Source organism: Phyllopteryx taeniolatus, chromosome 13, assembly GCF_024500385.1.
Source record: "Phyllopteryx taeniolatus isolate TA_2022b chromosome 13, UOR_Ptae_1.2, whole genome shotgun sequence".
In the NCBI taxonomy this organism is placed as follows: Eukaryota; Metazoa; Chordata; class Actinopteri; order Syngnathiformes; family Syngnathidae; genus Phyllopteryx; species Phyllopteryx taeniolatus.
Window position 1 is genome coordinate 18062590 of NC_084514.1, and position 27995 is coordinate 18090584.

The 27995-nt window shown below is 44.6% G+C and overlaps 3 protein-coding genes across 11 annotated transcripts; 2 read left to right on the plus strand and 1 right to left on the minus strand.

Moving 5' to 3' along the window:
* Positions 1-1254: 1254 nt before the first annotated feature.
* asmt2 (acetylserotonin O-methyltransferase 2) lies at positions 1255-16468 on the plus strand. Of its 5 annotated transcripts, none has more exons than XR_009791621.1 (9): positions 1262-1515; positions 4221-4401; positions 4664-4793; positions 4868-4936; positions 5004-5122; positions 6741-6878; positions 7341-7463; positions 7921-8011; positions 15630-15767. XR_009791621.1 is itself a non-coding variant. In XM_061796029.1 (8 exons), exons 1-8 carry the CDS (start codon positions 1435-1437, stop codon positions 12559-12561), a joined length of 1056 nt encoding a protein of 351 aa, XP_061652013.1. In that variant the 5' UTR covers positions 1260-1434; the 3' UTR covers positions 12562-13329. The 5 variants fall into 5 exon arrangements, 3 of the variants coding, with proteins under 3 accessions (XP_061652016.1, XP_061652013.1, XP_061652015.1); XR_009791622.1 differs by lacking the exon at positions 15630-15767 and adding an exon at positions 12347-12476; XM_061796029.1 differs by lacking the exons at positions 7921-8011; positions 15630-15767 and adding an exon at positions 12347-13329 and having other exon boundaries at positions 1260-1515.
* On the minus strand, positions 9457-11060 carry LOC133488325 (DNA-directed RNA polymerase II subunit RPB1-like). The gene is made up of 3 exons (XM_061796033.1): positions 10974-11060; positions 10534-10592; positions 9457-10458 (listed from the first exon to the last, which is right to left on the minus strand). Exons 2-3 carry the CDS (start codon positions 10574-10576, stop codon positions 9776-9778), a joined length of 726 nt encoding a protein of 241 aa, XP_061652017.1. The 5' UTR covers positions 10577-10592; positions 10974-11060; the 3' UTR covers positions 9457-9775.
* A 694-nt stretch (positions 16469-17162) lies between the features above and the next one.
* jade1 (jade family PHD finger 1) lies at positions 17163-27992 on the plus strand. 5 transcript variants are annotated; one of them, XM_061796022.1, is made up of 11 exons: positions 17244-17303; positions 18804-18920; positions 20167-20249; positions 20374-20441; positions 21626-21968; positions 22552-22763; positions 23071-23238; positions 23321-23437; positions 23988-24569; positions 25908-26025; positions 26260-27992. In XM_061796022.1, the coding sequence occupies exons 3-11, from the start codon at positions 20201-20203 to the stop codon at positions 27165-27167; spliced, it is 2565 nt and encodes an 854-aa protein (XP_061652006.1). In that variant the 5' UTR covers positions 17244-17303; positions 18804-18920; positions 20167-20200; the 3' UTR covers positions 27168-27992. The 5 variants fall into 5 exon arrangements, with proteins under 5 accessions (XP_061652004.1, XP_061652006.1, XP_061652002.1 ...); XM_061796023.1 differs by lacking the exon at positions 17244-17303 and adding an exon at positions 17813-17828; XM_061796020.1 differs by lacking the exon at positions 18804-18920 and having other exon boundaries at positions 17163-17303.
* Positions 27993-27995: the final 3 nt, after the last annotated feature.

Here is a 27995-nt window from a genome sequence, read left to right on the forward strand (position 1 = left end):
TTTTTATCTGCAAAACATTTGAGGTTTTACACTAGTTTGCTATTAATTTGATCATTGCAACATTTGGGTAAATATGGTAAAGTGGTCTTATTTGGGGATTTTAATGTCGATGAAATTTTCCTAAATTTCAAGACTGACGTGAGACACCCAGAGCCGCTTTGGACAATTGCCACGGACTCACCGGCATGCAAAAGTGTCAGAAAGAATTCCCGGAAATCATTTAGCCCGCGAGTGGGAATCGAACCCCGGCCCAAGTGTTTTCAAGTTTGTTTTACCTTGTCCGTAAGTGACGTCTGTGTTTGTGTGCATCCCGGCAGGAAAAGGGGCGCGCTCAGGATTAGCGAGGTTAGAGGTGCACATTGTTTAGACGGACGAGGAGGAAAAGATCGTTCAAGCAGCCGCGGGTTAAGGGGGACGGGAAGCGGGATGCGGGAAATCAATGAGTATATCAAATCAGGATTCAAAACTTGAATAATAAGGCAGGCGTGTGGAATGGGTGCGCCAAAAAAATAAACATCCTGTGGGGGTGATAGCTTATACCATGTCAAATCGCGTTAGGAGGCTCAGCTTCAAAATGGAATGGTTATTGTGGACCATAATCATAAAAATAAGCACACGAGTCAACTCAGCCTCGTTGTCGGTGACATGATGTCACAGCCCAACAGCAAGAGAACACATCCACGGGAAGTGTGTAGTGTACGCACCAAAGCGACGCCACACGTCACGTCAGCCTGAGGCCCTTTTGTGGGCAAAGGGATGCGCGCAAGGCATGCTGGGAAGTCCTCGCTGCCCCACATTTCCGAGCGATAACGAGCCAAGCGAGGCGTTCATAATGCCAGACACTCTTCTCTTCTCTGTGTATTACCCCGGTGACATGATGTCCTGGTGTGAAATAAAAAGGCACCGTCCACTTTTACTTGTCTTTATCAGAAGTATTATTATTATTATGTTATTTCAATATATTAGTATTTTAAAAAGCAAAGGATAGAGAAAAGAACAATCTAAAAAAAAACTTTTTATGTTTATTCAAACAGGAAATGAAGACAACAATCGTGTTTGGACATTTACTAAGTAAACTCACACAAATAAATAAACAAAAAAAACCTTTTCAAACAATTTGTGGAGGGCTGTTTGGGGAAATTGTAAGTAGTAAACGAATGTGTGCGCTTCTTCTTCATCAGTGGAGTCATTTAAATGTCAAGCACAAGCGCTATAGGGTTACCTTATTTGAGGAACTGCCGCCTAGACGAGCTGGATTTGTGTGCGCCCACAGGCAAGGACAGAGAAGCCCCCTCCGCCCCTCCACCCTACCTTTCCGAGTCCGACCCACTACCAGTGACTTCCAACAATCATCTGACAATCTCTTCCGAGCACAAGTGGGAGCGTTTCATGTGCCTTTCGCCGTCTTGTTATCCTTTATTTTGAGGCGCAAAGATGGCCGAACATCTGTCGCAGAGCGAGCTGGACTACCCGTTTAAACTGCTCGAGTACTTTAACGGTTTCAGGGTGTCAAAGGTAACCCTCTCACCTTTATTTTATTCAGCATTCAGAGCAAACTGTTAAGAGCCGTCGTAGCATAGTTAACCATAATCTGGGACAAATGTGAGAAATTCGAGTTCAATTTCTTTAACTGCAACGTTGAGGCTCTAATGGTGTATTTGACTTGTTGTTAGTTTGTATGTCAATTTTTGGGTGTTAGTCTTTCATCCCAGTTTAAAACAGCGGGATCTGGTTTTAAAGTGAATATTTGGCAGCAAACTTGATTTCAAAGAACAATGTGGCAAATTCATAAGAATTCAGGCACTATTTCAAATGAGAATGACTAAAATGCTAATATGCTCGCTAATCAACATCATTGCGGTCTGTGGACAAATAGCGCTAAATGACAATTGCTCAAATGCTAACATGCTGGCATTTGGAATGCTAACTTATAGGAAGTAGCCTGAGTTCAATAAGGACTAAGGCAAAGCGATAAGGATTTTACGTGGTTAGGCACTATTTCACGACAATTGCTAAAATGCTAACATGCTAACAGTTGATATGCTACCATATTACAAGATAGAAACCTGAGTATAAGAGCGCTGAGGCAGGTTGATAAGGATTTTACCTTGTCGGGCACTATTTTGAATGATAATTGCTAAAATGCTAACATGCTAGCTAATTGATATCCTCGCAACCTGTGTACAAATAGTGCTAAGGCGGGTTGATTGAGATTGTACATTCCCAGGAGTTCAGGTGCTGTTTCAAATGATAGTTGCTAAAATGCTAACATGCTAGCATTTGATATGGAACATATAGCAAGCAACCTGAGCAAAAAAAGTGTAAAGGCAAGTTGATACGGATTTCACATGGTTTGGCACTATTTAAAATGACAATTTCTAAAATGCTAATATGGTTAATATGCTAATATATCACAAGAACCAGAGCACTGATGCAGCGCGATAAGGATTTCACCTTGTCGGGCACTATTTTGAATTAGAATTGCTAAAATGCTAACATGTTAGAATTTGCTTTGCTAACTTTTAGCAAGCAAGAGGCGTACAAAAAGTGCAAAGGCAAGTCAATAAGGATTTTACGTGGCCAGGCGCTCTTTCACATCAACTGCTAAAATGCTAACACGTGAAGAGTCTAAGGCATCGACTGCAACTGTCTTCTCTTCCTGCTTGTTGTTGCTTGGGGCATTTTCCCTTCAGTTTTGTCTTCAGCAAGTGAACTGCATGCTCAATCGGATTCAGGTCAGGTGATTGACTTGGCATGACATTGCATAACATTCCGCTTCTTTGTCTCTCTTTGGTTGCTTTCGCAATGTGCTTTTGGTCACACTGTGAAGCGCCGTCCGAAGAGTTCCGAAGGATTAGGCTGAACATGAGCAGATAATATTGCCCGAAACACTTCTGAGATCATCAAACAAATGTAAATATCAGACAAATATAACTGAAGTCAACTTCAAATGCTGTTTTTTAATGCTGATTTGATTGATTCAGGGGGGAAAAAAAACTCTTCAGGTACCCGGCCGGCCCTGTGTGCAAAAGAAATGGCCCCCTATACCTAAGAACTGGCTGGGCCTGTGGAGATATTTTGGCCCACTCTTCCTTGCAGGACTGTTTGAATTCAGCAAAAATGGAGGGTTTTCGAGGATGGACGGCCTTTTGAAGGTCATGCCACTGCATTTCAATCGGAGTCAAGTCCAGACTTTGACTCGGCCACTCCAAAACCTTCATTTTGTTTTTTTAAGTCATTCAGAACTTGACTTGCTTGTGTGTTTTGGATCGTTATCCTGCTGCAGAACCCAAGTGCGCTTCAGCTTGAGCTCACAAACTCATGGCTGAACATTCTCCTTCAGGATTTTCTGTTTAAGGGCCAAATTCATGATTCCATCAATCACAGCAAGTTGTCCAGGTGCTGAAGAGAAAATAAACCCAAGACCATCACACTACCACCACCATGTTCGACATGACAAGCTTTAGTGTTCTTTTTGGTCAGCAGTGGTTTTGGCCTTGGAACTCTGCCATGGATGTCATTTTTGCCCTGAAGTCACTTCCTTATTGTTGTGTCATGAACTCTGACCCTAACTGAGGCAAGGGAGGCCTGCAGTTCTTTACAAGTTGCCCTGATTTCCTTTGTGGCCTCCTGCCATTTGGCCTCCATGTGAGGGTAATGGCTCTCCCTTTAGAAATGGCTTTGGTAACTCTTTCCAGACTGATGTCAATGACTTTATTTCTCTACTGTTCTTGAATTTCTTTGGATCGTGTCATTTTGTTGCAACTTTCTTAGATCTTTTGTCCGACTTGATTGTGTCAGGACAGATTCTGTCAAAGTGATTTCTTGATTGAACAGGTTTTGAGGTAATCAGGCTTGGGTGTGATCAGTGAAAATGAACCAAAAGTTGTGATTAGCCACAATTAATTCATGATTTAACAAGGGTGTAATTACATTTTCACACAGGGCTGGGTAACTGAATAGTTTTTTTTCTTCCTAATAAATGAAATCACCATTTAAAAACAGCATTTTAAGTTCACTTTGGTTATATTTGCCTGATATTGACATTTGTTTGATGATCTTAAACATCAAAGTGGGGAAGCTTTGCAAAAATCTTAAGAATTTGAGAAGGGGGCCAATACCTTTTTACGACACTGTATATCATTCCTACACCGCTGACCTGATTTGGACGTAAATAACCTCAAATGAAAGCTGAAAGTCTGTAAGTCTGTCCCGTTCAGGTGATCTTCTCCGCCTGTGAGCTGGGCGTCTTCGACCTCTTGACGACGTCGCCCTGCGCCCTGAGCGCCCAGCAGGTGGCGCAGGCGCTGCACGCCAGCGTGGACGGAACAGAGCGACTGCTGGACGCTCTGGTGGGCATCGAGATACTCCACGTGGAGACGCAGGCGGAGGACGGGACAGGTGACCACCAACGCGACCACCAGTACTACTACTACTAATAGTAAAACCACGTCTAGTACTATTACTACTTCCTCCACCAACACCATTATTACTATAACTCCAACAACCATCACTACTACTACTATTACTGCTACTACTAATACTACTATCACCACTAGCAGTTCATCTGCCACCATTTCCATGATCTGGAATTTACTCTTGGAAAATGTTTGGCTTCGCTCTTAATACCTGACATTTCCCGGCATCTTTTGTCCCGCTTCAGCTCTTTACAGCAGCACTGAAGTGGCCGGCATGTACTTGGCCAAAGGTGGCGCCAAGTCGCTGCACGACATGGCAATCTACCAGTCGCAGACCATCTACCCGCTGTGGAACAACATGGTGGATGCCGTCAGGTCGGTGTGAAGATTGAGGCGTAAAAATGACGTGGTGTTTTTTTTCTTTCACTGCATCCTGCACCTGCTCACAGGGAGGGCAATAATCAGAACCAGAAGCTCTTCGGCATCCCGCCCGAGGAGGTCTTCCAAGCCGTCTACAGGTGGGTCTCCACGGGAGGACCTTCGGATTTCTTCTGTTTTTACACCGCGTACCCGTTTGTTTGGCAGGTCCGACGAAGAGATGCTGAAGTTCATGGGCCTGATGAACTCCTCCTGGGTGCTGGACGGATACGACGTGGTGATGGCGTTCAGCCTGGCTGGCTTCCGGAACATCGTCGACCTCGGAGGTAGGTAGAAGTACGACCACCGGGGGAGATGTCAACGAAAGTGAGCATACTAAAAGCGAACAGCCATGAGGGACACATATAAAGTACTCTACACAATATCTTATGGTAGAGTTTCAAATATTGTTATGATATACGAACAACCAAGCCTAGTTTTGTGTGCAGTATACAGTCGTGCTCACCATTATTGGCACCAATGAAATTGAATTAAGTACTAACTGTGGAATATCTCCTGAAAAAATTGAATCAAGCAAAACAACATTCTTCTGTAGAGAACTTGTCTTTGATACAAAAGAGCAAATGATAAACAATATTTGACAGACAGATGACACAAAAATAGAGCTTTTTAGCAATGCACACAAACAGTATGTTTTTACAGGCGGCGTAATGAGGGAAAAGAACACTCTGGCAACAGTCAAAAATGGTGGAGGATCCATAATACTGTGGGGCTGCTTTCTACTTATGGTACTGGAGGCCTTGACTGTATCACGGACGGATGATGATTATGAAATCAGAAAATTATCAAAGGATTTTAGAGCGAAATGTCTTAGCTAGTGTAAGAAACGTTGGTTTGAGGCAAAGATCATGGCTCGTCCAGCAAGACAAAGACCCAAAGCACATATCCAAAAGCACACAGGAATGGTTGAAAAGGAAAAAAATGGACTGATTTAAATTGGCCAGCAAAGAGTTCTGATCTCAATCTAATTGAAAATCTTTGGTGGGAGCTGAAATTTGTCAGTGGGGAAAAGAACCTTGCAAATGTTCAAGAGCTTGAACAAATTGCAAATGAAGAGTGGGAGAAGTGCAAAAAGCTTCTCGATGAATCCAAGAAACGTTTGCTAACAGCCGAGCCTAGTTTTGTGTGTGCTCAGACATAAATAAATCATACACTATATCGATTTCTTACGATACATTGATGATTTGTGAGCTTCCAATGTTGATATTAGACACGTAGCACGATAACAGCCAATGGCCATGCCGCGTTTTGCGTGGGCGCAGACACGTACATTACACTATATTGATCTTGTGATATATCCTTTTCACTTCCAATACTGTAACTATACACAAGCCTCAAATGTTAACATTATATACTTAGCATGCGAACAGCTTACAGCTAAACTGTTTTCCCTAACGTATACTATATCAGTAGCATGATGTATAATTTTCCCTTCCGCTAGTATCAAACAATCCCTATCGGAAAGGTTTACTTAGCATGATAACAGCTAACCGCCGATCCCGGTTTTGTACAGTACACTCTAGGACTGGGATAAAATATCGATACTGTGATGCATTATTTTGCTTTGTCTTATGATGCAGTATTGTTACATGGGCATCAACATCATCGGAATAAACTATCAATATGGTGATGCATCGTTTCATTGTATTGTACACGATACAGTAGACGTACGTCAAATATCAATACATGCTGCCTTCCTTCAATTGTATTGATGGATTACGGTTGGCAATCACTGTATTGTGATATCATTGGTAAAATGTAAAATATATTTTGTTAGTATGCATTGAGGTTTTATTTTTAGGGGCTCCGTTAACAATCAGTGTTGCTTTAGGATGTGCGATATTGCGGCTAACTCGTATAGCCTTGCTGGTCCCAACCCGCCAGGATGCACCGGCGCGCTGGCCCGCGAGATAGCGAAGGCGTACCCTTCTTCCTCCGTCACCGTGTTCGACATGCCGGCGGTGGTGGAAATGGCCACGAAGCACTTCCTGCGGGCGGACGACACCTTCACATTCCAGAGCGGTAGGCGATCGCTACTCTACCACCTGGAAGTACCTGGCACCTATTAATTACAAATACAGCAGACCTCTGCATACTCACAATTCGCCGTATTGTTTTCCTAAATGTTTTTTTTTTCCTTTTTGTTTTTTCTTTTGTTGGGGGAAACCAACCCCGAAAACGCTTACTGGCCGTTTATCCCCACTTATTCAAGACTTCTGGGGTTAAAATGTTTTTTTTTTATATTAATAAAAATTTTTAGCCCGGTCCCCATCCCATCCCGATAGCGAGGGTGGAGTGTATTATGAAAAGCAAAACAGCACCCTCTGCTGGCGCTGCTGACACTCGGCTGTGTTCGCCTGACCTTAATCGACGACATTATTACCAACAACTCATGCTACTGACCGTGTGATGCATGTATTTACACCTCAGATTGCCACTCTGTATTAATAATAAAATACATATTTCTACTTCTTGCCCTTTCAGGAGATTTTTTCCACGGTGAACTTCCTGTCGCCGACTTGTACGTCCTGGCTCGCATCCTCCATGACTGGTCTGAAGACAAATGTGTGACGCTCCTCAAGAGGATCTGCGACGTCTGCGAACCAGGTAAGGCCTTGTCGTATTGTTCCGTACCGTATCGTATTGCATCGTATTGTATGAGAATGAATCTCTTTATATTGTTTCATATTGTTTCGTATTTGTCATTGGTGCATCGTATTGTCCCATACAGGTCCATCTCAATAAATAAGAATATATTTATTCTAATTTATTCAGATGACATACCTAAATTAATGGTGCCTGTAAAAGCCTGCAGATGACTGTAGATGTGATATATTGTTCTCAAATTTCTAATGGAACTGTGTGAGGCTTCAGGCTGTGTGCCGATTGCATTTTCCAGCTAATAAATCACATCGACAGCCCCCTCCATAAGTATTGGAAAGGCAAGGTCAATTTCTTTGTTTTTGTTGTATACTGAAAACATTTGGGCTTCAGATCAAAAGGTGAATATAGGACAAAAGTTCAGAATTAATAAAAGTTTTTATTTCATGGTGTTTACATCCAGATGTGTAAAACAACTCAGGACCGATTACCTTTTGTTTGAAGCCACCCGCTTTTCATGTGAGCAAAAGTAGTGGAACAGACATGAACTTAACGTGAGTAACATTTAATATTTGGTGGCATAACGCTTACTTCAATAACTGCATCAAGCCTGCGACCCATTGATTTCACCACACTGCTGCATTCTTCATTTGAAATGCTTTTCCAGGCCTTCACTGCAGCCTCTTTCAGTTCTCGTTTTTTTTTCTGAGGGTTTCTCCCTTCAGTCTCCTCTTTAGGACCTAAAATGCATGCTCTATTGGGTTAAGGTCCGGTGATTGACTTGGCCAATCTAAGACCTTCCATTTGTTCCCCGTGTTGAAGTCCTTTGTGTTGGCCGATCATTGTCTTGTTGCAGGATGAAGCTTCTCCCGATTAGTTTGGATGCATTTTTGTTTAACTTGCCAGACAAAATAAAATTCAAATTGAATCTGACTGATAATCAGATTAAAGTTACTCATTCAAGTCACTGTGTGTTACTATTGAGGCTATAATGAGTTATAGAAGGCGAACAAAGGCAGTTTTGGCCTGCAAAGAAGAAGCTTCAATAAAGAACCGAGCAAGAGGCCCATGTTTATATTGTTTATCGTACTATCCACAGTCAGGGTTTCATGAACTAAAATTCATTCAATTGTGCTCATTTGCCGCGCTGCTTGGTGTACGGCAGTTTCTCTACTTTATTTCGGCTCCGTCGCCAAGGTGATTTGACGGTTCCTGTTGTTCGTTTCGTACGTGCCTGAAGCCCAACTATAACGTCTGTAGAGAAGTGTACTTGAGAATGGTGATCTTATTTACACATTTAAGACTGCACACCGTAGCTCACTTTGTGTAGTTTCAAGATATGCACTAATATTTAAGTTATGGGTTCATGTTGATGTCATTCTGGAGCTTGTGTGGAGTACAATTAAGCTAATGCACTTTGGTACTGTGGAAAAGTGAAATTACTGCCACTCAGCAGCTGCCGAATGCAATTAATAAAGTACCTTGTAGTCTGACGTAGTTACTGTTAAAATCAAGTCATCCATAAAGTAACTAAGTTACTTTTTCTAGGTAACTGTGGCAACACTGCCTATAACCAAGTCAAAGGATGGATGGAGGATGGAAACCCTCCATCCATCCATTTCTTCTCCTCACGCGGGTGGGTGCGCTGGAGCCTATCCCAGCTGTCATCGGGCAGGAGGCGGGGTTACCCCCTGAACTGGTTGCCAGCCAATCGCAGGGCACATGTAAACAAACAACCATTCGCACTCACAGTCACACCTACTGGCAATTTAGAGTCTTCAATGAACCTACCACGCATGTTTTTTTGGCGATGTGAGAGGAAAGCGGAGCGCCCGGAGAAAAGCCACGCAGGCACGGGGAGAACATGCAAACTCCACACAGGCGGGGCCGGGGATTGAACCCCGGTCCTCAGAACTGTGAGGCGGACGCTCTAACCAGTCGTCCACCGTGCCGCACGATGGAAACCTCTTTCTGAAATAAAGACGAGACAAACTCAAGATTCTGCAGTCCATCTTACATTTAATCCACAGCAACACAGGCAGCACAATCAACACACCCAAACTTAACATGTTTTTTGCTCCCCTGACTCCAGCAGCACAACAGAGAGTAATTCAGCACTGACAAGATTTCAGGTGCAGTCCAACAAATAAGCGGAAATTCAGCAGATCGGGGCTGATCGTGATTATCGAGGGGATCTCGTACCAGAAACTGAATAATCACGTCCGCGCCTCGACTCTTCCAAAGTGAAGCTTAACAATAAGTGTTTTGCCTTTATCCAAACAAACCTAGTGGTCGTAGTGATCAAAGTAGTCGTGGGTCTAGGTGGTGTCAGGGTAGGTGGTGGGAGTGTCGGTGGTGTAGGTGGTGTCAGAGTGGGTGGCGTGAGTGGGAGTGTAGGTGGTGTAGGTGGTGTCAGAGTGGGTGGCGTGAGTGGGAGTGTAGGTGGTGTCAGAGTGGGTGGCGTGACTGGGAGTGTAGGTGGTGTCAGAGTGGGTGGCGTGACTGGGAGTGTAGGTGGTGTCAGAGTGGGTGGCGGGAGTGGGAGTGTAGGTGGTGTCAGAGTGGGTGGCGTGACTGGGAGTGTAGGTGGTGTCAGAGTGGGTGGTGGGAGTGGGAGTGTAGGTGGTGTCAGAGTAGGTGGTGGGAGTGGGAGTGTAGGTGGTGTCCGAGTAGGTGGTGGGAGTGGGAGTGTAGGTGGTGTCAGAGTAGGTGGTGGGAGTGTAGGTGGTGTCAGAGTAGGTGGTGGGAGTGTAGGTGGTGTCAGAGTAGGTGGTGGGAGTGGGAGTGTAGGTGGTGTCAGAGTAGGTGGTGGGAGTGGGAGTGTAGGTGGTGTCAGAGTAGGTGGTGGGAGTGGGAGTGTAGGTGGTGTCAGAGTAGGTGGTGGGAGTGTAGGTGGTGTGAATGTGGTCGCCAGGACCTCTGCCCGATGCTGGAAGTGGTCCAGTCGGGTCTGGCGTAGGCAGAGTTCCCTGTGCCCGACCAGAAGGCGGGCTGACGGCTCCTGTGTCGATGCAGTTTAGTTAGACGTCAGTGTTACATGAGTCGCTTTCTTTGCGTTGAGACTTTGATGACTTACCAAGCAGTAGAAGGACAACAGTGGCCGCCTTGAAAGTCGCCATTGTGTCAGACGATGTCCTGTAAGACATCGAAAGGGAACATTGAATGTTCGTCAGGAGAAAATGAAAGGAGAGCTGGCTGCCAGCTCGCGGTGGGCGAAATCAACAGAGACTTTGAAGAGTGTGTCGAGTAATTGGTGCGAGGGTGTGTTGCCACAGGCGAAGGAGAGCAATTCTACATTTTGACCCCAAGATGTCGTCACAGAGGAAATGAATCATTCGGAAGCGTCGGCATATGTACTGAAGTGTTGATGCTTCATCTGAACATCGCTACTGCCAGCTAGAGAACCAACTCAGAAACTGCTTGGTGGCGCTCTTTTTCAGGAATACGTTTTCTCTTCAATGCAGTTACAATGTGGGTCAATTATCAAAAAGCCCTCAAGATGAAGAAGGTACTCACCGTGCTGAGTCAAGTCCGCTGTCGGGTGAGTGATGTCCATCCCGCTGCGGCGTTTTATACGTTGCCTCCCAGCTACTCACTTAGTACAGCCCTCGTGAAAGGGGAGCATTGCTTTCATTTTCCTTTGGCTCTCGTCCCAGCAGTTGTTTCTCTTAGGCGGGTCTTGTCAAGTGACATTTTTGTCTTCATATTATTCAATTAATCTATTACCTGGGTCACGTTGTGCAGAACAGACCGCACGAAAAATGCCGTGTGAAAAGTCCACGTTCACTTTGTATCCGAGACAAAGCCATTTGCGTGCTGCTCTTGATTGACACTTCAAAAAGCCCTTTGTGATGGTTGCTCTTGTTTGGCGTTGCTGTTGGGAAAACTCAAGGCCTTTTCACGGCGCAGTGAGCAGGATGCAGCATGCCGTCCACGAACCCGTTCATTGTGTATGTGCTGCGAGAACGCGCAAAATAAAGGCCGCAGCTCGCTTTGTGCGGCCCTCGTCAGGCACTTCATTTTCATTTGCTTCTCACGCAGGCCGTTGGTTTCTATTAGGTTACCTACCTTATTACTTAGCTTGAAAAAAATAACTTAGTCGCACAATATTACTTGATTTTAAAAACATAACTATGCTACATTACATGGTACTTTATTCGTTATATTTGGCAGCTGCCAAGGGATATTCGTGTGAGTGTTATATGACTTATCCGCAATGCGCTCTGCACAAGTTGCAGAATGACATCAACATGAACCAATAACATAAATCTTTACAATTTCAGAAAATGAGCTACTTTGTGCAAATTTGATGTGCCAAATAAGTACTTAAACATGTAAATCAGCGCACCATTCTCTAGTACACTTCTCTACAGACTCTTGACTGACAAACAGGAACCGTCTAATCGCCTTGGCGACGGAACCAAAATAAAGTAGAGAAAGTGCCGTACACAAAGCAGCGCGGCAAATTAGCGCAATTGCGAATGAACGCTAGTGTCCTCGTGGTCATTGGGAGACGAACTCCAACACTGCTGAGCTGGACTGACCCAAAGTGGCCGCGTAGCGATCCAGACTTGATTTCGTAGAAGCTCACGAAAAATCGACCCACAATGCATTGCGCGCTTAACATGACTGCTAACTAGTACAGCGTAACTCCGTTCCTTATGTGGAAATAAACAAGCAAATCATGATAGCCTCAGTAGTCACGTAAAGCGTCTTGAATAACAAACGGGAATCTGACGACTGAGTAACGCGTTACGATTACTTGTTACTCAAAAAGTGGTCATATTAGATGAACACGCGGCATCACTGATTGGCATGACGTCATATCTCATGTTGTATCGTATCACGACCGTCGTCATGCGTATTTTGTTCAACACTTGTTGCGTCAGGCGGCGGCGGCGTTCTGCTAGTGGAGGCCACGTTGCTGGAGAGCCGGCGCGGGCCCGTCCAGGCGCAGCTCTTCTCGCTCAGCATGCTGGTGCAGACGGAGGGCCGCGAGCGTCCGCCCTCCCAGTACGCCCGCATGCTCCGGCAGAGCGGCTTCCGCGATGTGCAAGTGTGCCGCACGGGCAAGACCTACGATGCCATCTTGGCTCTCAAATAGGAAGAACGCAGGAGATGCGATGTGGGATGTGCAGTGCCGTGAGGAAAAAATACAGATTATACACCAACCCCAACGTTACGAATGGCATGCAATAGTCTAAAAATGTTACTTCAGTATTTGGCTAATAGCAATTACAGGAGAAACTTATATGTATTGTAATGTATTGAGAGGACATTGCTGAATTGATTGTGCAACAGAAGCCCGCAGGTGACTCGAGATGTGATTCATTAGCTGGCGAACGCAAACGGGACATCGCCTGAACAAAGTCAATCACATCTGCAGGCTTCTGTGGCACAATCAATTCAGCAACGTCCTCTCAATACATTACCATACATTTATGCTCATCTATCGAGTTACACCCGTTTAGTAGTATAAAGTAGCCTTCCCTTTGCACGAGTGCCCCAATGATGACTTTTACGTCAATAATAGTCATCATGTTCAATGTTTCATCTGCAGAAAAAGAAAATGAAGAAATCTTTTTTCTATGCTGATGTTATAGTTAGCATGTATTTATAGTGACTAGGACCGAGCGCCTTGTAGTAAGTACTATGTAATAATGACCTTTTTTTGTAATATAATGTGTTTATGATGAATGGGACTGAGCCTCCTTGCGATAAGCCATTTTCACCTTACATTTTACACCACTTCACACAATTGTTATTATGGTGATATATTATGGTGAGTGGGACTCAGCTCTTTGTAGTACTGTGTAATAAGTCATTTATTTCAACCCCCCATTTTTTGGTAATAAAGGCTTTTTCTACACCACTTTTCTGCGCCCATCTTGTGTCTTATCATTTTATTTGAAAAATGTTCACACTGAGTGGATATTGTGATGAAATGCGTGGGTCTTAGTGGGCGCATCTGCAAATAGACAAAGATGAGACTCGATTGATTAATTGGACCCCAATGTGAACCGGCGCCCCTGTGTTTCTTAATCGTCCCTGAACAACTGCAGCAGATGGTCCATGACGACGATGGCACCGGACGGCGCCTTCCCTACCTGAACTGCCACCGAAAATACTAATCACGCTGCAGCAGGAAACAAACTGAGGTGTCGCCAAATATGTTACGGCCTCCTTGGCTCGTTAGGAGACGGAAACATTTCAAAGGACGCCAGAGACAAAAAGCGTGGAGTCAAATGCTTTAAGCCAGAAATGCTTTGTCATGCTACGGTTACAAAACAAAATTAGAATTGACTTCACCGCGAACTTGGCACCATGAGTCGTGCCATGGCACTTCCTTAACTTCTCCACCTGGGTGATCATTGCTCACTCGCAGGTCCTGCAACAAGAACACACTGCAGCCCGCATTTGGAGTACGCTATTTTTAAACTGTAAACCATTCTACTCGCCCCGTGAGTTTGCATCATTCATACTGGCTGGAGTCTACATACAGCCTCAAGCTAACACGAACCCCGCACTGCTAACGCTCGCCGAACAAGTCAACGAAATTGAAAAAAAAAAACACCCGGACTCACCCCTCATTATTGTCGGGGACTTTAACAAAGCTAAACTCAACCACGAACTCCCTAAATACAAGCAGCACATCGACTGTCCTACCAGGGAAAATAATACTTTAGACCACTGCTACACTACGGTAAAAAACGCATACCGTGCTATACCTCGTGCAGCCCTGGGCTCGTCTGATCACTGCTTAATTCACTTAATACCAACGTACAGGCAAGAACTTAAATGCGCGAACCCTACAGTGAAAACAGTGAAAAAGTGGACCAATGAAGCCAAGATGGAACTTCAAAGCTGTTTAGACTGCACAGACTGGAGTGTCTTTGAAAATTCAGCTGGCAGCCTGGATGAATATACGGACACTGTCACATCCTATATCAGTTTCTGTGAAGAGGTTTGTGTACCAACAAAATCAACAACAACAAGCCGTGGTTCACTGCTAAACTTAAGCACCTTCGCCAAGCTAAGGAGGACGCATATCAGAGCGGGGACAGGGCCCTGTATAATCGACCGAGAAACCAGCTGACTAAAGAAATTAACATTGCAAAGAGGAACTATGCAGCAAAGTTGGAAAAACAGTTTAGCGCAAACGACTCTAAATCAGTCTGGCATGCATTCCAATCGCTGACTAATTACAAGCGACGATCACCCCAAGCTGAGAACAATAGCACACTAGCCAACGACTTGAATACCTTCTACTGCAGATTTGAAAAGGACACTTTCACACCACACACCCACAATCACACCTCTGACTTCTGCGTTAACCATCCATGAACAGGATGTGAGACGCATCTTCAAACAACAAAAGATTAACAAAGCGGCAGGCCCGGACCATGTGTCCCCATCCTGCCTCAAAGTCTACGCGGATCAGCTCGCTCCAGTCTTCACTCAGATCTTCAATAGATCTCTGGAACTGTGCGAAGTTCCATCCTGTTTCAAACGCTCCACCATCATTCCAGTCCCCAAGAAACCTGCAATCTCGGTTCTGAATGACTACAGGCCTGTCGCTTTGACATCTGTGGTCATGAAGTCCTTTGAACGTCTCGTGCTGGACCACCTCAAGAGTGTCACAGGTCCCCTGCTGGACCCCCTGCAGTTTGCCTACCTACCTTTTCAAATCTGCAGTAGAAGGTATTCAAGTCGTTGGCTAGTGTGCTATTGTTCTCAGCTTGGGGTGATCGTCGCTTGTAATTAGTCAGCGATTGGAATGCATGCCAGACTGATTTAGAGTCGTTTGCGCTAAACTGTTTTTCCAACTTTCTGCAATGTGCAATGAAAACAAAGGGCGGCATATCCCGCCGCCCTTTGTTTTCCCCGATGATTCCATGTCGCGGTCCCCTCGATGAATGTGGAAGCCGGGAAGCATGACGGCGCCATCGGCTACAGCGTCGCAAAGCAAAGCCAGATACATAAATCACTTGATCTTATGATACAGTATCAATACATGAGTGCTAAATATCGATAAAATGTGATTGTAACATCATTGTAAAATAGCTCAGTATATGCATAGATGTTACATTTGGGGGGATTTGTTAGCAATTAGTGTTTTAGGATATGTGATACCGCGGCTAACTTGTAGCCTTGCATGTCTTAATCTCCCAGGATGCACCGGTGCACTGGCCCGCGAGATGGTGAAGGCATACGCCACCGGTGGCAGAAATTGCTTGAGTCGCTCTCGCCGAGCACTTACTGCAGAAGAACGGCAACTCCGCATTCCAGAGCGCTAGTACCTGGACGTAACCGGCACCGATTGATTCCAAACATGATGACAAAGTCTATTAAACGCAAACCAGCCCCCTCTGGTGCACGTGCTGAGGCTCTGCGGTGTTTTTTTCCGAGCGTAAACAACGACATTGTTACCGAGGATTACGCCACTGGCCATGTGATGCATATATTTACACCTCAGATTGCCACTCTGTATTAATTACAAAATAAATATTTCTACTTCTTGCCTCTTTTTCAATGTTCCGTCTACATCTTCATGGTGAGCGGGACTGAGCCTCTTCTAGCACTGTGTAATTAAGTCATTTTAATTGTTGTAATTGCTTTTTCAACTGCCATATGAAATTATTTTTTAATTAGGTGGTTATGTTTATTATATTTTATGCTGAGTCGGACTAAGCACCTTACAGTAACCTATGTTTCTCTTTCTTTTTCCTTAATGTCATTTTCCACTACTTTATACAATTATTATTCATATTCTTATTCATATTCATATTATTATAATTATTATATTTTACAGTGACCGGGACTAAGATCAATGTAGGGCAAAAATGTTTTCTTCCTGCTTTTTGGTAATTAAATGCTGTATATCATTAGACACCACTTTATGCATTTATTGTAAATCTTTTTTCATTTCTGGTGATTATAATTTATTTATGGCGTGTGGGCTTGAGCTCTTTCTAGTATTGTGTGTTAAGTAAAATGCTACTTTACACCAACTTTTTGTAATCAGCATGCCTTTTTCCACCACCACTGTGTAATTACTATTATTTGTAATTTATGAGGATTATATTTTAAGGAGAGCGGAACTGAGTTAGATAAAGTGATGGAAGATTATTTAAAAGAGAGAGAAAGAAAGAGCGAGAGAGAGAGAGAGAGACGAAGCTCAAAACAATCTGATTATGATTGGACAATGCATCATATAATTTTGTCAGTAGTCTAAATTCAACTTTTTTTTCCATGTATTGAAATAATATGCTTGAGATATTTAAGACCAAAGCAATGACGTCATCCTTTTGCCAACTTGATTGAAGCAGCAATTCAACTCTTTTTTTTCCATGTAATGAAGGAGTATACACTTAGCCGCCGTATATTAACGTAAAAGATTAAAAATACATCAAAAGAACGAGACAAAAACAAAAAAAATATCATTAATTGTTCACTGTCTCTTTAAGAGCTGAGATGACGTAAACTTGCCCCAACGACAGAATTGATTGACAGGTTAGGCGTCATGCGCAGTAATATAGCAAATAATAGCAATAACTAATGAATTATTTTGTGAACAAGTACAAGGCATTTTCTAACAAAAATGGCGGATATTGAATATGATTCTAATGTTTTTGTTTTTGATCTCTACGACGGCGGCGGGGGCGTTGCTGCCCTCCAGCGGCCCAGTGTGGCAACTGCAGCCAAAGCGGGCTTGCCTCCTCGCGGCCCGGCCCCGCCCCCTGCCGCCCCCTCCCCATCTGGGTGTTTGTGTATGTGGAATGCGGGTCAAGTGGAACACCGAGCCTGAACTGCGCCTCACCTCCAAGGCAAACGGCGGCTTGCACCGTATGTACCGTCCACACTGCTCCGCTGCACCGGGCTCCGTGGGCTTGTCGAAAGCGGCCGGCCGGCGCTCGGAGAACACGGCGTCGTCATTTTAAAATGGCGCCAAAGCTTAACCTCGACCAGTGGCTCGCTGGCGTCGTCTGCTGCCAGCCACTTAGCATTAGCGGCCGCTCTTAGCCACACGTTCGCAACAACTCCCAGTAAAGACGAGCCACGCGTCCGAACCAAACTATCAATTCGAACATTTCGACGCATACCGAGCTGGAACTTCGATACAAACAAAATCAGCAGTTGAAGTTGAATTGAATGCGAGCAACCAATGAACATGTTAGCACGGGTTGCTAACCCGTTCGGAACGTCGCCAACCGGCGGACTTTTTGAAAAGTACTCGAAACCATCGCTCCTCAACTATTGTCACCCTGAGACCCGCATTTTCTTGTTCTTGCCAAGTCGTGACCCACTTTTACAGACCTTAAGAACTATAAAGAACATTTTGAATTGTTCAGGAGCCTTTGAGAACATAAGGTATATCAATATTCAACGTTCACTTGAAAAGTGCATCTCATTAAGAAACTGAAGATCTTGGCATTTATCTCTTCTTTTTGGGAAAGTAGTGAAGTCTTGTTTTTTTTAGGAGATCAGGGATGCAGACCAAACCTAACAGTTTGAGTTGTTATGCGATTAAAAACAACAACAACAACTATCACCACCTGTCTGCGTTATGTAACGTAGCAACCTGCTAACAGGTTACTTCATCTCTTTTATTTATCCAGGAATTGTCCCATTGCGATACAAGCGCTCGTCTTCCAGGGAGTCCCATAGGTTATTGTCCTTAAATGGTGTGGGTGATTTCACACGGCTAATGTCTAGTAAACGCCATAATTTAATTCAATTTAATCGCGGAAAAGGGAGTACAAACAATAAGACAACAACATGATGGAATATTCCACTGGAGGCGCCGGTTGGTGGCTGGGCCCTCATGTTTTGCAACGACACTGACAGGTTAGCATCAAGGCTAATGCTAACATCTCAACGCGACGTCAAAACGACCTCGTTTTTCTCAAAAATATAAAACAAAAAATAAAAGCGTTTTTTCGTGTCCGTAGCATTCAAGCTAACTGCTACTTTGTGCTTGTGTATGCGCTAAAAGTTACGGCGTCGCTAGCTGCTGTTAGCTTAGTAGAAGGTCTATTTCTATACTGCTGCTACGTTTTCCCTACGTTTCAACCGTCAGGCCATCAAATATTATCGGATATTTCCTTAGATTTCCACTTGCAAGTCCTCCTCTATGTTGCTGTTCACGCTTCAAGTGTTGTGTACATTTAACCTTTGTGGTTGCTACCTGTTGTGAGCTAACGCCTTTTGAACAGTTGGCGTCATTTCCCGAAAAGTTTGTCGGGTTAGCGTGGCGGCCCAACACTCAAAGTCATCATTTGAAATCGTTTTTGGTTTTTTTTTGTCGTGTGCGTGATGTGAGCCAACATGTCGTCTTATACACAGAAAGCAACTCTTTCGCTCACAGCCTCAGAGGACGCGTTCGTTCACCGGCTAGCCGCATAGCTACAGCAGTTCTAGTGTTGTGCCACACAAACAACACTGATGAACTCATATTACTTGGTAAATATATGCCTTGTTGTCTTCTAGCGATACATGTTTTTCAATTTCAATATCAGTTTATGTATGGCGCGACAAGCTTGAAAATGTTAATTGTTACGTGTGATTTTCAACGCTGTAAAAGTGCCAACATGTTTGATTTGCTTCACGTTTTTGCTTCAAATCCAGTTTGGATGCTAAATAGAGGAAAAATACCAATAAAGCTGCTCGTGACAAATTTTAGGTAGCAAAAAACGTGTATTGGTGTGATATTGTGAGGAGTGTGAAAGTGTTGAAAATATTGCACTTAGGAATTTTTGATACAAATGTCACATTATCAAATTGAGACAAAAGAATGAATAAACCTGCTTGTGACACATACTCTGTAGACTAAATACTCAGCAGATGGATTTTATTGTGATCATTGGTACAAATATTTAATCTTGACAAATTTGGACTAGCCTTTAAATATGTATCATGCGTTTGAGGGGGAAATAAAAGTCAGTTAATAAAGTCGGAATATTTCAATTATAAGGCTGTTATACTACAAGAAATGGCCCAATTTTTATTGAAAAAGAATCACATTTTGACATGAATATATGAAATGTTCTCTTGCGTTACGTAACGTTACACTACGTATTTGCACACTGACTGAGGAGTATCTGCAACATTTGCACAATCGACATTGCCCACGATTATCGCACTACGAGTCACTTTAAACTGCATATATTCCTTGAAGTCTCGGCGCTATAGTAGTCATTGTAAGCGCTAGAAGACTCTGCAGCTTTTTGCACAATTGTAAAAAAAAAAACATTCATAATAATAATTTTGTACCGACCGACATTACCAGATAACTAGCAACCCTTTACTGCTCAGTGACTGTTTTTTTTTTTTTTTTGTCAATGTCTTTCTGTCTCCAAAGTGTTCTCTGTCAATTGACTGTCTATTGTCGTACTAGAGCGGCTCCAACTACCGGAGACAAATTCCTTGTGTGTTTTTGGACATACTCAGCAAATAAAGATGATTCTGATTACGTGACGTGTGGCATGACTGCGTTCACTTCAGGTTGTTTATGACTCAGCACTTGAGAGCAGTTACATAAAATAAATGTGACGTGACTATCAATTTACATTCTATGTGCACTTGTTCATATCATATCAATGTCTCCCATTTGGACTGAAATGTGTGTTTTTTTTTTTAAACTATATATTCCAGGAATGATGTGATCTTGTGGTGCTCCTAACATCATATTCCTCTGTTTTGTCCTTAGCGTGGTGAAGCTGGAGCTCCTCAGACGCCCCACCATGAAGAGAAGTCGACACCCCAGCAGCAGCGACGAGTCCGACAATGCCAGTAAGGTTTTTTCGTTTGTGCTGACTCATCATTGGTGCTGCCACCAAATATAGAACAAGAGGAGAAGATAGAGGGCGTCACATATGAACTTTTGATTTCTTCAACTGAATTGTTCACTGCTCAGGCAATTCCACCTGCTGGTCCCAGAATTCATCTCAGGCCAGGAGAGGACGCAGACAGAAACCTTCTGAGGTGCGCCACTATTTACACAATCATCACAATGCTCATAAATGAGAATATACTTGCCGATGGCACATATGCTGCTATTTCACTCCATAGTGCTTCGATAAGTGACCAAGCGCATGACAGCCGCTCTTATCTGCTGTTCCCACGCCCTCCAGCACGAGGGCCAATCAAATTCAAGCAAAACAAGAGCCAGCTTGATTCTGATTGGCAGTTTGCGCCTCAGCTGACTGCAGTGTTTGGAAAGTGTACACAAAGGAAAAGAAAAAACGTTTTCATTGATAGCACTCATTGTTTTATATTATTATATTATATTATTATATCTTTTACTCATTTGACACTATTTAAGAACCAAAAGAAAATTAAAGAAGCAAAATTAAATGTCAAAGTTCCACAAGTTAGATTATTTCTCATTTATTTTAAATTTATTTTTTAGACGAAATAAAAAAATAATGACAATGATTTTGCTGCCTGTCATTGTCTAATTCCCAATAAAAAAAATTAAATGAGAAAAAGAACTAATTTAAATTATTGTTTTTATTTTTTAGTTTTTTAAAAAATGTAAAATTAAATCAGGCGAAAAAGTTACTGAATTAAAATTTATTTGCCGGTCAATTTTTCCCCAACATATGTCGAACTGAAAAAGACATCAAATTTAATCTGCCTGTCAATCTTTTCAAAATCATTAATCATTCAAACATGTAAATGACATTATTTAAATCCAAGAAATAAAAAGATGAAATAAATGAATGTCATTTTTATTTGAAAATGTAAAATTTTAATGAGCAAAAGAACACATAATAAATTATTTACCTCATCATTTTGCTTTCAAAATAAAAATATGAAATCACAAAAAAATGACAAACGTTAAATTAAAATTTGTCGTATCAAATTTCCCCCCGATTTAATACTTAAAAGAAAGAAATATCAAATTTAAATTCTGTTTTCATCATAAGAATGTCAAACGAAAATTGTGTCTGACAATTTTCTTTCTTTTCTTGCGTGTCATTTTTTCTCCAAAATAATAGAAAAGTGCTCATCAAAATGTTTTCAGGTAAATGTTAACTAGCTCACCCAGATTGGGTCCCCCACCCAATTTCGGGTCCCGATCCACCTCTTGAAACCCCCGAGTTTAAAGAACGAGACCGTGACAAACGAGGACGTTGGTGCCGAACTTTGCATGTCCGCTCCAGGTCTTCAGGACGGACCTGATCACCGCCATGAAGGTGCACGACTCGTACCAGCTCAACCCGGAGGATTACTACATCCTGGCCGACCCGTGGCGGCAGGAGTGGGAAAAGGGCGTCCAGGTGCCCGTCAGCCCGCAGTCCATCCCGGAGCCCGTGGCCCGGGCGCTAACAGAGAAAAGCAAGGAAGTCACGTTCGTCAGACCCAAGAAGCTGATCCGCACGTCGGCCGCCCAGGCCCTCGGCTACGTGGACATCCGGACCCTGGCGGAGGGCACGTGTCGCTACGACCTCAACGAGGAAGACGTCGCCTGGCTGCGGGTCGTCAACGAGGAGTTCGCAAAGTTGGGTGAGTCCGCCGACGGCTGGGGCCGGCCGATTCATCCGATAACTTGCATGTGTTTGTCGGGACTTTTTTCGGCTCGTGTAGTTTAATGTACGGAGCGTTGGTTGATATGTTTAGCGACTCTTCCGGCGACAAGCGACTTTAATTCCAGAGTGGAATCATTTGCACATTGCGTAAAACAAGAAACAAGCCCAGTTTTATTATTAAACAGTTAAATAATGTCATGGGCTTTTTCTATGTGAAGGGCGAGATCGATTCAAATTGGAAATTGTATTTTTGTGAAAATAAATTGGTAGATTTCATTTTTCTGTAGGGGAACGGGGGATACATTTGAAATTAGAAATCGTACTTTTGTGAAAATTGTAAAATTGTATTTTTGTGTACGTGAAGGTGGGGAAAATCTATTCAAATTATAGATTGTGTTTTTGGGAAAATAAATTGGGATATATTATTTTTCTATAAATCAAGGAAGGGAAAAATCGATTCAAATTCCTGCGATTTTATGTAAGGCGATATTTCCCATATTAACCGACGGCATGAAAGAATTGTATGTTGCGTTAAGTTTCCCTAAACGTCTCCCCCTCAGCTCTCCCGCCACTGGACGAATTCGCCACGGAGCGCGCCTTGGAGGAGTTTGAGCGGCGTTGTCATGACAACATGACGCACGCTACCGAGACACAGGAGGGCCTGGGCATCGAGTACGACGAGGACGTGGTGTGCGACGTGTGCCAGTCGCCCGACGGAGAGGACAACAACGAGATGGTGTTCTGCGACAAGTGCAACATCTGCGTCCACCAGGTCAGGAATCAAACTCGCAGTCAAGGAACCACTGTGTCGCTAAAAGACGTAAACAAAAGTCACACAAACACGTTTTGTTTTAAAATAAAAACCACCTGCGCAAAATGCATATTTTCAACAAGTTTATTCAATTGGAATATTAACAACTAGCATCGTCATCGTGATTGTGATTTTCTAATGTTTGTGATGCAAAGGTAAATGCGCTGTGAGAGATTGACGTGAACTTCATGAAGTACCTTCACATTGCTGACAACGGTGATGCTGTTTATCTGTAAAGTGTCAACCATTTTGTCACCCGCCTTTTCAGGCATGTTACGGCATACAGAAAGTCCCAAAGGGCAGCTGGTTGTGTCGGATCTGCGCCCTGGGTATCCTGCCAAAGTGCCAGTTGTGCCCGAAGAAGGGCGGTGCCATGAAGCCCACCCGCAGTGGAACCAAGTGGGTCCACGTCAGCTGTGCCTTGTGGATCCCAGAGGTGACCCTCGCGCTCGAGCTCGCGAATCTTTTCCGACCCTTTCGTTGCCTTCTTATTTTTCGATCTCGTCTCCCCCCCGCAGGTGAGCATCGGGAACCCGGAGAAGATGGAGCCGATCACCAACGTGTCGCACATTCCCAGCAACAGGTGGGCGCTCAACTGCTGCCTGTGTAAAGAGAAGATGGGAGCCTGCATCCAGGTAGGTTCACCTTTGGGGGGAAAAATGGAATTAATACCAGTCGAAAGATTTCTTTGCCTGTCGTGTTTTTTCCCCACCCAAAATAAAAATAGAAAATTAAAAGAACAAATAATTACATTAAAATATATTGTGTGTGTATGTATATATATATGTGTGTGTATGTATATATATATATATGTGTGTGTGTATATATATGTGTGTGTGTGTGTGTGTGTGTATATATATATATACACGTGTGTGTGTGTGTGTGTGTGTGTGTATATGTATATATAAATAAAAAAATTGCATATTTTTGAGTCATTAAACTTTGGATTTTTTTGAAAAAAGCAAGCTTTATTCAACATTTTAGATTGCTTTGTTTGTTTGTGTGTGTGTGTGAAATTGATCAAATTTGGACATGGGTTTCCATGGCTGCAGTTTATATCGCCAGCAGGTGTTTTGTGTTGTTTGAGCAGACGTGTGGATGTATACGTAGTCAATTTGTTTATTTGGGTGACGTCTGTGTGTCTCCTAATATTTGCGGGGACTAACCCTCAGTCTCCCACCACAGTGCTCCGCCAAAAACTGCCGCATCGCCTTCCACGTGACGTGCGGCCTCCACTCCGGCCTGGAGATGACCACCATCCTCACCCAGGACGACGAAGTCAAGTTCAAGTCCTACTGCCCCAAGCACTCGGGCCTCGAGGGCGGCGATTCTGGGGAGCGAGACTCCAGCGGCGAGGTAGAAAACGAGGAAGGTGTCGGGAGCAAGAAGGGCAAACGGCGAGGAAGGGTTAGAGGGGACGACGAAGAGGACACCGCCGCCCCAGCCCCCGGCCTCGTCTCGTTGTGCCTCGTTCGTCAACGCGACCCGCAGGAAAAGCGCGTCAACATCCGCAAGATGAAACTGCAAGAGATGGAGGAGGTCTTCTACCAGTTTGTGGACACCGAGGAAGTGGGCCGCCACCTCAAGATGGCGCCCGAGACAGTGGACTTCTTGTACCAGTACTGGAAGCTGAAGCGCAAAGCCAACTTCAACCAGCCGCTGCTCACGCCCAAGAAGGACGAGGAGGACAGCCTGGCCAGACGTGAGCACGAGGTGCTGCTGAGACGCCTGCAGCTCTTCACGCACCTCCGCCAAGACCTGGAGAGGGTAGGTGACCACAGGACAGGGTGCGGGGCCCCGAGAGAGGGCGAAAGACCAACTGGGAGGGTTGGAGACCGATGTAGAGGTTTGTGATCCCCCTGGAAAGGGGTGATCGCCCTTCGAGAGGTTGAAAGACAACTGATGGGGGTCATGTGGGGAGGAGGGTAAGGAGCTCAAGAGAGGGGCGGTGACCAGAAAAGGTTAGGGGGTCTACTGGAGAGAGCTTGTGCCTGCTGGGGAGGTTGAAAAGCAATAGATAGGAGGGTGGTTGATCCTTGCAGATGATGAACCACAATTGGTGGGGGTCCTCGATGGAAGGTAAGAGACGACGACAGAGTAGGTGAGGCCTGGGAAGAGTCGGTGACCACTGGAGAGGGCAAGTGGCTACTGGGAAGGGGAGGGGTCGCCTGGAACATGTGAAATGCAAATATCGGGTTCTCTAGGAAGGTTAAAGGACCACAACACAGGGTAGGTGATCACCTGAAACGGTGGGGGCCCCCGGATAGGGTGAAAGACCATCGGGGAGGATTAGTGACCACTGTAGAAGATGAGGCTCTTCTGGAGAGGGGTGGTCACCAATGGTGAGGGTGAAAGATGATTGGTGGGGGTCCTCTAGAGAGCATTGGTAACCTATAGAGAGGCTGAAATACAATTGATTGGGGTCCTCTGGGGAGCGTAATGGACCACAACAGAATGGGTGGCCACTAGAAAGGGAAGGAATCCTTCAGTGAGGGGGGTGGTGACCCTTGGAAAGGGTGAAATGCTATCACTATACGTCCTCTGGGGATGAGGAGGGGCTAAAGCAGAGGGTAGGTGACCAGAGGAGAGGCTAGGACCTCTCCAGAGTTAGTCACCCCTGGAAAGGCTTAAAGACCATGAGAAAAGTTCCTTTGGAGAAGGTCTGGGTCCTCCAGAGAGTCAGTAACCATTGAAGAGGGCAAGTTACTACTGGGGAGGTTAGAGACCTCAGAGGAGGGAAAGAGACAACTGGAATTGAGGTCCTGTGCACAGCGGTAAAGTCCATTGGAGAGGTTATGTGAAAACCGGGAAGGCTAAAAGACCTGAGCTCCTCTGGAGAGTGACTTACTTGAGGACTACTGGAGTGGGTAGCTGCCCATTGGAGATGCTAGGGGTTCACCTGAGGTAGGACGGTGACCCCTAGAACATGAAAGACCAGTGGTATTGGTCCTACTACTACTCGAGAGTGCAGAGGTCATTGTCTACAGATGTAGTTGATCTTGAGGGCACGAAGAGTAACGTCAGGTCCTCGTATGTGTTGAAAAAAAGACAGGGCGAGAAGCACACCACAACGTTTAACTTTGTGACCCGCTGCCGCCCCCTCAGGTCCGCAACCTGACCTACATGGTGACCCGGCGGGAGAAGATGAAACGTTCCATGTGGCGAGTTCAGGAGCAGATCTTCCAGCACCAAGTCCAGCTCATAGACCAAGAGCTGCTCAGCAGTGAGTTTCTAGTCTATAGACCACCACTGGGGCTGTGTGTGTGTGTGTAAATTAATTTTTGTTTATATTTCATTTATTCTTTAAACAGACAGATGGGCCATGACATTTGTAAATTGCAACAAATATTTTGAGTACTCTTGATGAAATGAAAATGCTTGCTGAACCGGACCCCTGCTGTACTAAACCATCCCACAAATGCCAAATTTAATGCTATGTCCACAATTTTGTCACCAGGGAATCCATCGGAGCTGGATCTGCAGAGTCTCTTCTCTATAGACCGCCTGAACTCTCAAAGGTCCCACACTCGGACCCCATGGAACCACTCTGAACACAAGACCAAACGACGATCCAAGCAGGACAAAGGGAAATCGCGTGAAAGGAAAGGACTCTCTGACTCACCGCCGGTATCTAAGGAGGACACCAGAACCCTTGAGGCCAAACCCTTGCAGCTCAATGAGTCGGATCAGGACCCCCGGGCCCCAAACCATCCTAACGACAACCTCGTGCTTCGGCACACGAAGTCCCCGAAGCAGGAGGTGACCGCTCAGGAAAGTGTTGGTGTCAAACTGCACAGGAAAACCGCCCGGATGGAGGCCCCGGTGCCTGAACGGCGGCGAGAAAAACAACAGGAGCACGACGACCGGAAGCGGAAGCGTTGGACTGAAGTTTCAGAGACCTCCGCCGGAGCCCTGAAGGGCCGGTTCGGCTCTAAGGCTCTGGACAAAACCATTTCCATCCGGCTGGTAGACATTAGATCATCGGACGCTGGAGAAACCAGAAGAAGGTCCGGAAATTCTGACGTCATCAACCACAGTAAGCTAAAGGATGCCCCTTTGGATGTTCCCCGGGTGTCCAATGGGTCCCTGAAAGGCTGGGGGAAGTTCCGGATCCCAAAGCGCAGCGAGAAGAACGAGCCGGAACAAAGCAAACAATTGCTGCGGCCGCTCACCTACACGCTTCCGCCGGGGCCCCAGCACCCTAGGACCAGGCTTCGTACGGGGGCCGAGAACGAGGGCGGCGGCCCTGAGGTGCTGGACCAGCCCTGCTTGAAACGATGCCACACGCACCAGCTGAGGGGCGACGCTTCCCTGAGCCGACGCTACGGCTCCGACATCATCCGGCGTGGCGTCCTAGCGTCCTGACCAGGCGGGGTTGGGGGGGAATGACCCCTTAATCTTTTTAGTTTTCTGGACAAATCTGAAAAAACGTCTGACTAGAGCTGATATTTATTTTTTACATGTAACATAAACTGGGAAATATTAGACTTAATTTGAGACACTTTTCATGTTCTGCCGCCGCCCCCCGAGGGACCACAAGCTGTCATGAATTATTATTATTTGTTTAAGTTGTAAAGGGATGGAACATTTCCAGGAAACTTCTGAAAGGTTTCTGAATAATGGGAAGTTAAAATCGGGAAATTTGGAAATATGTCCAATTGGAAACTTTCCCTGAGTAGATGATCATATTCAAACATCCAGCAGTATCTTAATTATTACTTCAAAACTTTTTCAGTTTGAGCACTGGTGTATCGGAAGCTCGCTCGCAACTTAAAATTTGCAGCAAAAAATGGACCGGGCGTAGAGTCGTAACGTTTTTCAATTCCTGGTTTATTCCCATGGAAAGTTTCCAACTTTTAAAATTCCTGTTGAAAGTTTCCAACCCTAGTCGGAAGTATTGTGTTTTGCACGACGCAGGAAGTAACAGCGGCCTTTTTACGATTGGCATTTAGGAGAAGTTGGATTTTCGCCGTTAGCACTTAAGTGTCGTTGAATTAGCACCTGTGCCACGTGCCTCACTTAGTTCAATCGTTTGCACTACGACGGGCCGGCCAGTTATTTTTACACTGAAGACAACAAAAATATTTTCTATCCTTGGCCGCTGCTGTACTATCGTTATGCAAAAATCGTTCTTGTTTTGGTTGTCTTTTGTCTGAAAGACAAAATAAAAAAATATCTGGAGGAACGACATCT

What these genes read in the sequence shown, in the direction of transcription:
- asmt2 (XM_061796029.1), top strand. Translation starts at nt 1,435, where the DNA reads ATGGCCGAACATCTGTCGCAGAGCGAGCTGGACTACCCGTTTAAACTG. An exon ending in GCAGGCGGAGGACGGGACAG is followed by an intron (nt 4,402 to 4,663) that starts GTGACCACCAAC and finishes GTCCCGCTTCAG; the next exon opens with CTCTTTACAGCAGCACTGAA. An exon ending in AACATGGTGGATGCCGTCAG is followed by an intron (nt 4,794 to 4,867) that starts GTCGGTGTGAAG and finishes ACCTGCTCACAG; the next exon opens with GGAGGGCAATAATCAGAACC.
- LOC133488325 (XM_061796033.1), bottom strand. Translation starts at nt 10,576, where the DNA reads ATGGCGACTTTCAAGGCGGCCACTGTTGTCCTTCTACTGCTTG. An exon ending in TGTTGTCCTTCTACTGCTTG is followed by an intron (nt 10,459 to 10,533) that starts GTAAGTCATCAA and finishes GCATCGACACAG; the next exon opens with GAGCCGTCAGCCCGCCTTCT.
- jade1 (XM_061796018.1), top strand. Translation starts at nt 17,623, where the DNA reads ATGAACATGTTAGCACGGGTTGCTAACCCGTTCGGAACGTCGCCAACC. An exon ending in CGAGGAGTTCGCAAAGTTGG is followed by an intron (nt 21,969 to 22,551) that starts GTGAGTCCGCCG and finishes TCTCCCCCTCAG; the next exon opens with CTCTCCCGCCACTGGACGAA. An exon ending in AGATGGGAGCCTGCATCCAG is followed by an intron (nt 23,438 to 23,987) that starts GTAGGTTCACCT and finishes CTCCCACCACAG; the next exon opens with TGCTCCGCCAAAAACTGCCG.